A 16,057-nucleotide genomic window follows, 5' to 3' on the forward strand; every position below is an offset into this window, starting at 1 on the left:
GCTTACTGTTTATTTCCAAATGCCACTGAATCCAGTATGACTACCTTAATTGCGAAACACTTGAAAAAATCTAAAGATCGATATTTTGCAACAAGAAAGAGAAATTCTTCTTTAACAATTGATTTAAACAGTCCTTTAAACAGTCCTTTAAACAGTCCTTTAAACAGTCCTTTAAACAGTAACAATTGATTTAAACAGTCCAGAGAAAAATTCGAAAATTAAACACTGACTCGTGTAATGATTCCAGTTAAATTATTTTTTTAATTTGTTTTATTATTATTTATTCACCTTTTTTTTTTTTTAGTTATTTTACTTTTTTAATATATTTTTAAATAAATTCTAATATTGTCAATTTAATTGTTGCAAAATTATTTAGTTGTTAATGAGTTTTTATTTTTTTAAAGTAATTCAAACATTTTCTTTTAACATTTTATAATGACTTTAACATTTATAATTTTTTATTGAAACCAGTTTTAACATTTTGTATTTAATTTGTTATAAATGCAATCTTATTTCAATGGTTACAATTCATTCCCTCGAAAAATATAGCACGCGATTTTTCAGGAATATCTTCTAGCCTAGCCGATGTTTTCTAGCCTAAAAGTGTAGTTATTGTTACGAGTTTTCACTAGCTATTTTCTACCTTATTTAGCTTGCGGATCGCTAGCTTATTTAGCTAGCGAATCGCTAGCCTATCAGGCTAGCGATCCTCGTGACCAAACCGCTGTCTTTATCGTAACGACTTGTCGCTAGCTGTTCGCTAGCTTATTTAGCTTGCGAGCTTCGTGGCCGAATAGCTGTCTTTATCGCTAGCTATTTAAGCTAGCACATCGCTAGCTTAAAAAGCTAGCGATGTGCTAGCTTAAATAGCTAGCAATCCTCGTGGCCAAATCGCTGTCTTTATCGTAACAACTTGTCGCTAGCTGATTTCCCACCGGGATTATTTCAAATTTTGCTTGTAGGCATAGTATGCATTTTTTGGAAATATTGCTATATGCAGGCGCTGTTTCAAGGATGGACCAATTCAGTATAAAATCATCAATATTTTTACCTTTTAATTCCCATATATATTTTGACAGCATGGTGTCTTTTGAATACTTTTTATTTTTGAAAGATTGCTTATGATTGGCAAAACGTTTTTTCCATTCACCCTCTGTTATGCCAATATATTGTTTATCAGGTAAATTCTTAGAGGAAACAACACATTTATATACCCCATTTTTTGATAAACAACTTCCACTCATTGGACAATTGTTTTTTTGTTTACAATTACAATTTTCTGTAGTTTTTTCAATTAGGATTTCTTTTTTGCTTAACAAAGCATTATTATGACTTTATATAATTCTTTCCATATTTTTTGTACAACTGTAGCTAACTTTAATTGTGTTTCGATTAAAAATTTTATGTAATTTATTAGAGGGCGGGAAATGCTTATAGACCAATTTTAAAAACACTTTTCCTATGTTAGTGGAAACATTTTTTGGGGGTTGAACCAAATTACATTTCTAGTTCTATTTCGCTTTTTTGAATTCTTTTTTTCAGGGTCATATTTTAGTTTAAAATTTTCAAAACAATTTTTTTAAAGGGCTTTCTCATAAGAACTAGTAATATTGTCACGTAAAATTTTTCATGGTTTTCTGTTGTGAGTAGGTAAATGCTATTTTTTAATGATTTACTATTAATATATAATTGCTCTGTTCTTTTAAGAACATTGAGCACTCTATTTTGTAGAATACATTTTAAAGTTGTTTAAATATACATGTTATATATATATATATATATATATATATATATATATATATATATATATATATATATATATATATATATATATATATATATATATATATATTATATATATATATATATATATATATATATATATATATATATATATATATATATATATATATATATATACATAAATACATCTGTACTGTCTTTGTGTGAAGAAAACAACATCGAGTTTATTGTACTTACTCTAAACTCCACACATTAAAGGCAGCTATTGAATGTTGTATATTTTCGACCAATAAAAGCTCAGTGGAGAAATATATCTTGGAAGAAAAGTGGGAAAGAATGTAGAGCTTCTCCTCTTTTAAAAGATCAGTTTCCAGCATTGCTTAAATTTCTCATGAATAAAATTAAAAACCTGGGTGTAAAAGTATGAAAGCGGGCTACAAAAAAACTGGATTATACCCACTTGATCAATAACAGGTGCTAGATAGACTTGCTAAAAAGACATTTACAAATGAAAATGTCACAGTTGCAATGTGTTATTTTGTCAGTTAGTCTCTGATATAAAATTTAGTTGAAGCTAGATGTGATTATCATTTACCCCCACAAAAAATGTGACATCACAAATATTGTCCCACGAAAAAGTGTCATTGATGTAATTATTATGCAAACTACTATAAGTATAAACAAGACAAAGAAAAAAATGACTGTTGTAAAAATGAAGAAAAGTGTGTACTTCTGAGCAGGAAATAATTATAGATAATTTATAATTGCAGGCGTTTTTTATTTATTTTTGCTAAGCCTCAAGATTCTTTTTACGTATTTTGAAAGAAACGTTAAAAGAATCTTAAGGCGTAGCTTTAAGATTCTTTTTACGTTTAAAACAGTTGGTTTCGTTATACTTGTCTAAAACTTAAAATTGATACTTACAACGTTTACTGCAAGTTTCATGTTTTTATCCTAAATGTTGCATTAGCAGTTTGTTTTGACATCAATTGTCACTTCTACCATTTGCGTACTCATGACAATAAATATTATTTGTAATGAATATTACGTTTCAACTTGTTCCAAATACTGTTATATTTAAGTAAGTAAAGCCTCTATGAAGAAATTTAACTATTTTTAGTTCAAAAGGTGTGGGGTATGTAGTATTTATAGGTTATTTAACCCCCCCCCCCCCCAAAAGAAAAAAAAGTACTTAACGTGAGTTTTTCTTATTTTTTTTGCGTATTTGTTAGATATTTTTTTGCTATGGGGCTTAATTAATTAAGCTATGCAAATTAATTATGTCAGCGATAAAAAATAAGGATCTGAAAATTTTTTACAACTGTTGACAGAGGGAGAGGGGGTAGTCAAGAAAAATTAACGTCAATAATGTTTTTAAATTTAGTTACTTGAAGGATAAAAAGTACTTGAAGGATAAAAAGTACTTGAAGGATACAAAGACGTTTTTTTTCATCTTAATTTTATTTGGAATAAGGGTTTTTTAAATGTTGACGTAATTTTATGAGGGGTCTCTGGAACTTGTTGACTAGGTCAAGGCGGAGGGAAAAGTAAAAATCATTGAAAAATTGATGACAATTAACGGACAGGCCTAAATGGTTAAAGCATTAAAATTTAACAAAACAGTTTTTAATCTAAAAGTGTCTGGTGTACGTAAGTGAAAACACAATGACATAAGTTTAGTGCAACTAAACACCGTAGTAACTATTAATAACACTGTTTCACTTGAGCTTCAACTAATAAAAATATTTTAAAAAATACTTTTGCTTTTATAAGACTAAATACATTTTATAATGATAGTTTTAGTTTTAAAAAACAGAAGTCAACTTAAAAAAATATCTCGAGTTATTCATGTTTTTAGTAATTAATTAAACTAAAAACACAAATAATTTAAAAAACACATTTTTCTAAGCAACCTTATTATTAAAAACTAAATTTTTTAATTACAGCTTTTATAAAATATTTGTAACTAAAAAAAATTCTTAAGTAAATTTGTAAAATATGTAACGTTTGTAACACACTAATACAACTATTAACGGATTTTTTATTAATAGTACTAATTTATGAGACTATTGCCTTACTCATCCTAATTAATTCATCTTGCATAGCTGGTATTATGCCTTTCCTAAATGCAATGTCCAACAACTCTTCAGAGGTTTTAGTTTCGGGGTATTCAAAACCAGCCCATTTCAAAAACACAGAAAATTCTTTCCAATCAATTGATAGATCGTCATTAGCATTGATTGCTTTTAAACATTGCTGCGCTTCAGAACATCGATAACAGCCAAAGTAGCCTTTCATGAAGCCATCGTAAAAATTATCAAATGTGAGACAATCATCTGCTTTACCATCACGCAAATCCCATTGTTTCCATTGCTCGTATAATTCGCCAATAAGTCTGTCAATATTTGCAGAATTGTTGTTAACCTAAAAACATGTTATAAAGTTATTTAAATGGGTTGGAAGTTTTTTAAACTGTATTTAATTTGTAGATAGTAACTACAAATGATAGAATGCACTACAAGCTAGTCTCTATTTTAAGAAAAATATGACTCTAAAAGTTAACTTAAGTTACCACTTTTTTACATGTGTTCCTTACATTTTATGTAAGATTCAAGTAAAAAAAAAATTTCTTGTTTTAAAACTTGGTTAATTAAAAATGATTTTTTATTAGTAAAACGGTTGTCAATGCAATAGATGGAAAGATAATGTTAGATATATCTAAGGTATTTTCTAGGAAAAAAAAGAAAAAACTTTAAAACCAAGATTGTTTGAAAAATGACACACGCAACCTGTTAAGTGATTTTCATACTAGTTGATCTGTAAAAACTTACATCGTAGCACGTAGCAATTGATTTTCAATGAAAAAAAGCCTTGTGTGCTTGCTAGTGCTGTATTACTTTTCCCCATTTGACCGCTAAATCTATAAACTGCCATTTTGAAATTTAATAGTTATAGATACGTATTATTTGATAACTTAATTATTTGATAAGTATAGAAAGGTAACACCATGTTATCTATCATACTATTTATTATGTTATCTATCATGTTGTTTGCCTAAACTCTCCTGCACTTGACAGATTATATATTTTTGCATATAGTGGTTGGTTGTTTTGTTTTTATGTTAACTTAGCAATAAAAGTTATTCAAAAATATAAAAATATCAGACGATTAAAACATATAAATAGTTAATAAAGTTTATTTACCAGAGCAATTGCTTCAGTCATAGCTGTAGTAAGCTTTCCTCCAGCTCGATCAAACAACATTGCTAGACCCATTGGACTATGGTACTCCTCCTTGCGACCAGCTCTCAATTCATCATGCATAAGCGCTTTCATCTTTTTTGCAATATCAAAGGTATGTGATGGATGATCACCGAACAAACGTTTCATTCTTGTTAAAATCATAACTTCATCTGCCAGTATCGATATTCTCATTGTAGCTTCTTGACCAAAAAATTTTGCCATATCAAAATCACCAACAATATCTTTTGCTTTTGTTGGGTCAAATTGTGGCAAACCAAACACTTGATCTAATGCACGAGCTCCGTAGATTGTTTGCTTGGGATGAGGATCCTTGCCTGTTGTTATGCGTGTGACCTCAATGGCTGCATTTCTTAACTCTTCACAATGAAATTTTTTTAACACTTTTTTGTTGCCCATACGAACTAAATTCATTATGGTTAAACAAGATGAAGCGTGTCCCATTGATGCTCCCTCTTCACAAACGCCTGCCCAGATACCAGTACATCCATTAGCAAGACACTCTATTTGTGTGGCATCAAGCATACCCCATTGTTGGTGAACATGTATCAGGAAATGGCCATTAAATTTTGAGTTGTTCATTACTTTTTTGCAAGTGCGTATCCAAACACCAAGCTCTTCGGGTAAATACTTGCCGGACTCTTCTGTTATAATTGCAAATATCTGCGGCCTATAACTTGCAAGGAACTCAACCATTTTTAATGCTCTTTCTGGAACTTTATTGAGTGCATCAGGAAGATCTCTTAGATTAACTAAAATATTAGAATCGTTGGATAAGTTATTTCGAATCCATTCAAATCGTTCAATAAAAAGTGCGCACATTGCATTATGATCAAATTTCTCATAATCATATTTATAATAAACAAGATCCGCTTCTATGATCACATTTTTAATTCCTAACTGCTTGCATTTTTTTAAACCAACAGGTAAATCGCTTAACGGAATTCCTTCGCTGTTAGCATCATTTGCAAACTCTGTGAAAGCATACATCGTGCTCATATCTTCCTCTCGTTTTCTTAATTCTTCAATAAAAGTGTCACAAACATCTGTCATGTGTGAAAATGAGGCAACAATACAATGTTGGAAACCAACCTTTTTTATCTATTAAGAAAACTTTATTCCATCTATAAATAAATCAAACAAAACTATTGAAATACTTCAGTGATGCATTTGCTAATATGCAACAGTACTTACAATAGTAAACTTTTGTTTGGTAATACATTTTTTTATAACACATATCATACACACAAAAAACGGAAATAGTTACTTAAAGTTAGAGATTATAAGGACATGTTCGAATTGGGAAGATTTTAAGATTATGTGAAAAAATACGGTGAAGCTCTGAATAAATGTAAGTTTTTCTAACGTGTTTAATTTTCCGTTTAAAAAAGGTAAATTTTAATGCTATCTTTAAAATCATTCTTAATAATTAATAAACATTTGTTTTCTTATGAAAACTTTTTTTTAATATTTTAACGCAACTTTCTCTACTTAGAACGATAAGGGGTGGTTTGATCTAAATGTTATATTATTTTTTTGTAAAAAAAGTTGAAATTTTTTAATTTAAATAAAGAAACTTTACTGAAAATTAATCAATATTTTAAATTTTACGATTAATATTCCGTTACTTTATTAAGTTACCTTTGTAACTTAATAAAGTAACTGAATATTAATCTTACATGGTTGTAAGTGTTAGGTAAATTTCTTTAACTAACACTTACAATCATGGCCGTGGAGAGAGTGGGGATGTTCGTGGGAGTTTTATCCAGGAACACAAACTACTAAAACATCCAAATTTGAATTAAAAATATTTTTAAATTTAAACATATTAGCTTTGGTAATTTAAAAGGTTAAAGCATTTAATTAAAAAACTTCTTATATGAAAACAGATTGTTAGTTATAGAGTTTCTAACCTTAGTGTAAATATTTGTTTGTGTGTTTAAAGATAATGAATCTTTGTATTTACAAATTAAGAGCTTGACTAATTCAAGTTATGCTTTCAATATGGACCTGGTGCTCATCTCTTTATTAAAATTAACGGACCATACTTCACGAAGTGAAAAATCCTACTTTAATTTTATTACAAAATGAAAAAAAATAAAAAATTTAATCATTACTTTTTAGAAATACATTTTATGTTGGTATCTTATTTATTATAATGTACCTTTTTTTAATATTCTATTAACTAAACAGCTCGAATTAAAATTAACATTGTTACTACTAGGAAAATCATAACTTTAAACAGCAGTAAAAAAAAAAAAAATTTTATCTTACTTGTTCATAAATTTCAAATTTATTTTGAAGAGTGTGACCGCGCAAAGCACCGACAGTTGTTTCGCGAAGCGAGTTGTCCAATACAAACAAATCAAGGTTGACCAAAGCTTCGCGTTCTTCGATATTTTGCAACATTTCTTTTTTCATTTCTTTAATGCATTTCTTGATACTCGATTTCTTTTTTGCATTGCGATGGCAGTTATCGTCAGAATCAGAATCACTCTAAAAAAGTTAAATTTGCATTGCTTGTTAACTTCAAAACTAATGCTTTTATAGCTTTTGCGGTACTAGCTAAAAAAGCTATGCAAAATGATAGATGTACCAAATAAGACTCCAAAGTTTACTCTCTATTTTTTGTAGATTTTAAAACCTTGAAGCTTTTAAAGCCCATTAGGTCTGAAAATATTTAGAAACTTCAATTTTCCGTAAAAAAAAAATAATGACCCAGAGCTTTAGAGTCCCTGGCTACAAACACTTTTAAAATTCTGTGCAAGTAAAAGTAACAATTATTCTAAACGCCAAAAATCATTTTAATGCTTCCTATTTCTAAATGTGTCGAGTTTTATATCTTCTTTGTAATTTTTATATCTTATTTGTTTTTGAAATATTTCAAGATCTAAAAGCAATTTTAATAACTTTTTTATCGTTTTAAAACGGAAGAAAGATAAACTTCTTTCTTAAATAAAATAACACCAGTTTCAAAGAAGACTTGAATTCCTGTCGTTGTTTTTTTTATGCTTAAAAGAAGTATATTAAAGTTAGGGTTGTTGCTAATGGGTTATACTCCAAGTTTGAATCTTTTTTAAGGATATTTTTTTACTACAAGTGTTTATTTTGGCCGATTCGTTAATAATTTCTTAAATTTAACAAAGCAAGAAGAAAACGCTTAGTAAGCCTTATTGTTCCAATCACGTGATCAGATGACATACTTAGGGGTTTTACTTTTTGTTACAAGTTTTTATAATTACAAACCATAATATTAATGGAGATAATAAACCATTATAATAAAACAAATATGCTAACGATATACTCTTGCTTCACCGTAATTTTACAAAAACAACGAGTTTTTAAACGTTTGCTATTTTTATCCGTTATCCCATATAAATGTTATTGTTGTTAATTTATTTTAAAGAATAATTTAAGTTATTTTATAAAAATGTTTTATCCAACTGTATTTTATAAACAAAATAAGCTAACAAAAAATCTATATTCTATATTTGAATTAGTGCGAAGAAGAACAGTCCATTTTTTGTTATTTGTACTTTTTTTCATAATTTTATTTAATTTATGTCGATCTCTCCATGTACTACAAAAATAATACTAATCTATCTTTCTTTCATTATTTTTTGCCATAAAGTAGATTGATAAATAGTTTAAAAACTATAACTGTTTAATACTTAAACATTGATCATCTCGAAATGAAAATGTTAGACTTGTACTGTTCTTCTTTTCACCGATTCATTTATTCTTTTAATATTTTAATATCTTCTTTTAACAATTTTATTAAAAAAAAATTCTGACATGTGGACCCCTGGAGTTATAAAAGCAATAAAATGTGTTAAGGCCAAAGAAATTTTAAGAATAGCAAATACTTTTCATTTTAGTCAATGTTTTGCGTCAAACTTTTTACTCTTCTTACAACAATCACAGAAAAAACGAAAAAATAATATAAAATAACTTTATCTTAAATAGAACTTATGACGCAAATGTTTATTTAAATGCTTTGTTTAATTGATGGTTTAATAGAATTACCTTATGCTGAAAGCTCATGATTTAATAGGATTACCTTATGCTGAAAGCTCATAATTTAATAGGATTACCTTATGCGGAAAGGTGTCGGCGGCTCAATTTTATTACTTTGGAAACTCGTAGGTAACGTGGCGACTTGATCCAACAGTTTAAGCTAGAAAACAGTTTTGAGATTATCAATTGGCATAATCCACCAATTCGCAGATCATCTTCCAACGTCCTAATGCGTGAATTCACATATAATAATGCTCGTCACAATTTTTTTACAAATCGTATTGTCAATGATTGGAATAACTTGCCGTCAGCATGCAAAAAGGCTCCGTCAGTTAACACATTTAAGAATAGAATTGACAAGTATTTTTTTTTTCTACAGCTGCAAACAGCACATCTTTTACTGAAGATGAGCTGCACGTTTATTAATTAATTTGTGCTTTAGCAGATACAAATATTAACTTTTTAGATACTATTTGTCATAGATGTAAATTTTAATTAAATGAAAGCAATCTTTGTTCTCTTTTTCTCAAATTTGATATCAACTTACATGCAATAAAATAACAACTGCTTTTTTTTACTTAAAGTTTATATTTCACAAGCTATACATTTTTATATAATTTGTTGGCTTTGATTGTTTGTTTTTTAATTATTTGCTTATGTTATCTAAATAGACTTAAATATATTACTATTACTATTACTAAGATTAAGATAAACCTAAAATTTATGATTGCTTCTTTAGTCAGAAAAATTAATTAAATATATTGAAGCCCTTATGAATAAAAGGAATTATTATTACACTGTCACGTATTGTTGTGACAGGAATTAAAAGGTCCATCATATCGTTAGATCAAAGTTACAATGACGTATAAGGTCATAAATACAAAAATATTTAAGTGTCATATTTATATGTAAAATAAAGTCTGGTTTTTAAACATAAACTTACTAAAGTTAATGAAATGTTAATGTGATAATTTTAAAATCAAAACATTTTCAAAGTTTTGGAGATTTTAGGTCTAAATAGAATATCATAGAATCCCAAATATCAAGAAATTCGTAAAATTTGCCGGCGTAAATAATTTTTGTCGATGTTATAAAATATTTTCAAAAATTGCCGGCGATAAACTTTCTACAGCCAAAACTTTCTCCGTCAAAAAATGTTCCGGAGGCAGGACCTACGAAAAATTTTCTTAAAGATCCAAAGGTATGAATATTTAGTTGTCGAAATCTGTGGCTCAGAATATTTTTGAATCTTTAACTCAAAAGACTTTATTTATATTTTAAATTAAACCTTTTTTATATTTTGAGAATGTTGTTGATCCGGACAACAGATTTTTAAAAAAAATTTAGGGCTAAGATATCTTACAAAATTCGATACGGAAAAGTTTTATAACAATAAATTGAAAAACAGTTTACGACTAAATTTACGGACGTAAAAATTCAGAATAAAATTTCCGCCGGTAGCATATTACGCCGGTAAAAAGTTTTAAAACGTCAACCCCTGGAGTTATAAAAGCATTAAAATGTGTTGAAGCCAAAGGAATTTTAAGAATAACAAATACTTACCATTTTAGTCAATAAGTTTAACTTCAAAATTTTTACCCTTCTTACAACAATCGCAGAAAAAACGATAAAATAATAAAAAAACTTTATCTTAAATAGAATTTATGACGCAAATGTTTATTTAAATGCTTTGGTTTAATTTTTTACACGCATAAGATAAACCACGCTTAAGATAAACCAAAAATTTACGATTGCTACTTTAGTCAGAAAAAACGATTAAATGTATTGACGTCATTATGAATAAAAGGAATTATTATTACACTGTCTGTATTGATGTGGCAGGAATTAAAAAGGTCTATCATATTGTTAGATCAAAGTTACAATGACGTATAATGTCATAAAAACAAAAATATTTAAGTGTCATATATATAAATGTAAAATAAAGTCTGGTTTTTAAACATAAAGTTACTAAAGTTAATGAAATGAAGTGCGTGTTTTACTTAATTCGAACATTTAAATTAACAAAGATTTAAAGAGCCGTTTTCCCTTAAAACTCTTTAAAGTGCACGTAAAACAAAATTTTGTTTTTTTATTCAAAATTTGAAAAAAAAATTAATATCCAATTAAATTTTTTTAATATTTCTTATTAAACTCAGTATTGTTCCACAATATTGAGTTTAATAAGGACATGTTTTAAGACGGGCTATATTTTAAGATAGGCTATTTTAAGATGGACATCGAAATTATTGACGGCAATAATAACGATAATATTAATGGCAAAGTTATTTTCTAAAATTTAATTAGAGTATTTATGAGAAACGTCATTAAAATAAGTTTAGAATGTTATTGTGATCTGTTTTAAACATAATTAGTGTAAATAGGTCCACCTTACAACCACTTGTTTTTAAACAACAAGTAAAATATTAATATCTATAATTAGATGTGGTAGAGATTTGATTGTCAATCAAATCTCTACCACATCTTTCTACATTATTAAATATTTATCTTTATTTAATTTTACCATGAAATTAATATTAGCAATATTCAAAGACTATTTAATTTAACAAAATCATTTAAACAAAAATTTGGAATTTGGAAAAAAAAAAATTTGTAGAGACAGAGTCAAGATTTAAATGCGATGCACAGACACATTAAATATGACGCAAAAAGGCATTTTTAATAATAAAATTAACTTATAAAATCTTTGAAAAATACACAAACCATAGTTTGTTTTTGTTGTTTTTTCAATGTTTAATTAAAGTTTTAATTTTTTGCAATTATTTGAAAAATTTAATCAAATAATTTTGAATTGATTTTGAATTAAAATAAATAAAGTAGTTTTAAATTGAAACAATAACAATAAAATTAATGAAAAGCCATAACAGGCAGATTTAAAATTCATTAAAAAAACATAGAATTTCGACAGGCTGGAATTCAACAGCATGACAAATAAAACTCACAACTTTGCGACGAGATGTCTTACCCGACACATTTAAAAATCTCTCGGCATGTTGAAATTTCAAAAAACTACACAAATCTTTGAGTAGTTTTATTAAAAATACAAACTTAAAAAAAAAAGTGACGTTGAAAACAATTGTATTCAAACAAAATTGAGAAAGTCCAAAAAACAGGTGAGAATGCTCTATAACAATCGTTTTAAAGGTTTTTTTAACAAACTCAAATGTATTCAAAAGAATAATTTGCTCCTCAGAACTGTTCTTTATCATTCAAAAACAAAATGGTTGTTTTATGAAACATGTAATTTTGCCGGTAATACTGCTAAAATCTTTTTTTTTTCATAGGAACTTTTAGATGTTTATAAACAATTTAAGTTAATTTAAGTAAATTTTTTTTTTTTTTTTTTTTGATTCACATAAATTTTCTCTGTATAATTACCGGATTTAAAAAAAGCAGTTTTGATATTTATCGAACTTATCTTTACAAAAAATGTTAATTTAAACCGTGTATCAGTCAATGCAGAACGAACCAAATTAAAATTCATTATGAACACGTCATTATTTTTTAAACAGTGTTATATGCTTTTTTAAAACTGCGTCACCGGATACTTGGTATCTCAGCGGGTTTTATCTTGGGTTACCATACGTCCGGTTTTTACAAAAGAGAACACAGTAAAAAAAAATTATTTATACAGGTTTGGCGCTGTATTCTCCTTCGTAAAAGCTGGACGTCTGACAACCCTAGTTTATCAGTATATTTATTATTACTATTATTTCACTTTATTCTGTATAAACAGATCTCGCTTTCATCCTGCATGTAATAAAATTTAATTACAAATATATAAATAATAAACAAACAGGAGTTTAAAGAAGATATGGAAGGCTTAACGTCGATCTTAATCTTTTAAATAAGCTCCTACAAATCATAACAAAGTTCGAATATACTTGATAATAAACCGTGCACCAGAGTTCATAAATTTTAAATCAAATACAAATAGTCAGAAGAAGATATTCAAAGAAGATATAATATTGAATATATAACAATCAAAAAAGATTTAAATTAATAGTATTATGATTAGGGATTGTCCTTAAGTTACATAACGCAAACTTTCGCAATAAGAAAACAAAAAAGATAAAAGTCTTCCCTCGCAGAGTCTTAATTTGAATAAAAATAAAATAGCTCATTTAGTTTAATGAAAATCGCCGCGTAAAAGAGCTTAATATCTCCTACTTCTATTTTTAAAATATATCTTCCATTGCGTAATTTATGGACAATCCCTGATCGGTCAACAAAACTTAAAATTCTTTTGCTTGAAACTGAAATGAGTTTAATGATTTTGCCATATTTCAAAAAAGACTTTTATACACATATAAGTCTTTTTTGAATAGAGTTTCCTCGCTTAGGTCCTCGGTATGTTATACAATAATATATATATGTATATATATATATATATATATATATATATATATATATATATATATATATATATATATATAGATATATATAAATATATATATATATATATATATATATATATATATATAGATATATATAAATATATATATATATATATATATATATATATATATATATATATATATATATATATATATATATATATATATATATATATATATATATATATATATATATATATATATATATATATATAGATAACTTTTTTTCAGATAAATTATGTGTGATACATTGATTTGTTCTTGAAAAATACTTCTCATTTGGGTTTTCATTAAATTTGTTTATTAAGGTTTCAGGAAGAAAGTTGTTAGAATACACAAAATTTAAATGTTGGTAAATATTTTTTGATATTTGTTTATCATTTAAAAGTTAAGTGCAGTCATCTCGATTTTTGTTGCATGAAATTCTACAAGCTTGTTTTTGTAAAAAAAAAATTTTTTTAAGTTTTGTTGGTTGATAACTTGTCCACGTAATATTTGCATAGGTGATGTAATAATCAATTAAGTAGTTCTGAATTTGTTTTAGACTCGGTGAGTATATATATATGGGAAAAGTCGATGCATCGCATCAATTTCTAAAAACATAAAAGTATTTAACTATCTGAATTGCTTATTATTTATAATGCACTGGCAATTTTAAAGGAATGCTTTCTTCTTGTGCCTTTATAGAACAAAATAAATTGTATTTTTCAACGTTCAGAGAAAATTTGCTATGTAATGTAATCTTTTGAAATTATGAAATATAATGTTCTGTTATGATATAGTAACAGAAAAAAGGCTAAAATTGCCGGTGAGACCTCAAGCCAACTCATATCAATTTAAACTCATATACGCAATCAAAGTACCAATAAATTTTCATTCAATTAAATGTTTACCAACATCAATATGTTTGTTGTTTACATAAAATGTAAACACATAATTATATTACACAACATAAATTTCACAATTAACTCTAATAGTAATTTAAGATATACATAATGTAATTATGCATTATGATTTCATATATTTTTAAATTTTTACCTCTTGAGAATCTGGTTTTTAATCTTTAAACCAGATGAAGCAGAATCTTAAAGAAAAAGTCTTTAAATTATCAAATCTTGATTAAACTTGTTAAATAAAATGACCACGTGTAAAGTTGAAGATATTTAAATTATTGCTTGGGGATCTCATAGCAAAAGGGTTCCTTTGCAGGTTCATCTTGATATTGTTTTGTTCTCTTCTTCCGTTTTGAGAAAAATTAAGTTTTAATGCAAAAAGGAACTGCTTTCGCTTCAGGAAAAATATCGATTTATGAATAGTGGATACGACCAAAATTGCTAATTAGCTGTTGAATGAGAATATCTTTGTCACCAATTGTTGCTTTTTATTCTCTGTGATCTTCAATACAAAGAAAACGCTCTTTTACCTCCTAGATTTTTTTGTTGAATTTGTTTCATAGGAAAATAAGAAAAGTGTTTTTGCGTTTTTTAACAATACTCTGTTCTTGTGTTTTTTAATAATACTAAATTAAATTGGGGTTTATCAAGCGTTTATCAAAGTTAATTGGTGGTTAAGAAAATAAATTTATTGAGAACGTCGTCGTGAAGTTTTTTACCTTTTTGCGATTCATTAATACGTTTGATCTCAGAAACATACAAAAACACATATTGTGGGTATTCTGACAAAAAACGTTATCTTACAAATACCTGTTTAGAGAAATCAATCATATCTGTTTAGAGAAATCAATCATTTAAGTTTTCTTCCAACTTGAAACCTTTATAATCTTATAAACTGCATTTGTTGACATTTAAATACGCCATAATGTTAAGTGTTTATTATAAAAAATGTTTATGGCTTTTATTTTTTTTGATTTAAAACTTTTAGCCTAAAAAAATTAAAGGAATTAATATTACATGCTTTTTTTTAACCTGAGAAAAGATGTTTCTTTCAACTTGTTTCGAGTATATTTTAATTAAAAATCGGCAATTTTAATTTAATGATGCAGTATTATAAATTTACAATATTACCAACTTTTAGAGACTTAACCTCTTTTGCCAATATACCCACAATATATTTAGTATTTTTACAATATATAATTAAGTTTGCATTAGCACTTGTTTTCTAAATTATTAAGAAAAATATTGTATTGCGTTACTTTTATGAGATTATATTCCCAAATGTAATATGTAGTTACTTTCTTTTTCTCGCGACGTTTGCTGAAGCAAACTAATACAAAAGAAAACAAGAAAAAAAAAATCGAAAAAAAGTTGGCAGAATATCTAAGGTTCAGATTATCTGCCAACTTTTTTTTCAATTTTTTTTTCTCTTTCTTTTTTATGTTACTTAGCTGCAGAAAACATCGCGTATTGTATGCCTTTTTCTTCATTAAATAAAACTCTGTTAATATCAGTGGTGTTTTCTGAGTTTAGAGAAAACATATGTTGTATAACAAATTTTTTTTTTTTTTTTTTTTTTTTTTTTTTTTTTGTTCTTTATTACAATATTTATTACAATTTAAATAAACAAAACTTTATTACAATTATAAAAGTTAACAAGTCAAGATATCATTAAGAAATAAATAATAAAAATAAATATAAAGAACGCGGATTACTCAAAGAAGACCAT

At 26.8% G+C, this 16,057-nt stretch overlaps 1 protein-coding gene across 1 annotated transcript; it reads right to left on the minus strand.

The window, feature by feature from the left end:
* Positions 1-3,763: 3,763 nt before the first annotated feature.
* On the minus strand, positions 3,764-10,810 carry LOC100207500 (uncharacterized). Its single transcript, XM_065806042.1, has 4 exons — positions 10,584-10,810; positions 7,278-7,499; positions 4,947-6,104; positions 3,764-4,167 (listed from the first exon to the last, which is right to left on the minus strand). The coding sequence occupies exons 1-4, from the start codon at positions 10,584-10,586 to the stop codon at positions 3,802-3,804; spliced, it is 1,749 nt and encodes a 582-aa protein (XP_065662114.1). The 5' UTR covers positions 10,587-10,810; the 3' UTR covers positions 3,764-3,801.
* Positions 10,811-16,057: the final 5,247 nt, after the last annotated feature.

This window comes from Hydra vulgaris, chromosome 09 (genome assembly GCF_038396675.1).
Source record: "Hydra vulgaris chromosome 09, alternate assembly HydraT2T_AEP".
Taxonomy (NCBI): Eukaryota; Metazoa; Cnidaria; class Hydrozoa; order Anthoathecata; family Hydridae; genus Hydra; species Hydra vulgaris.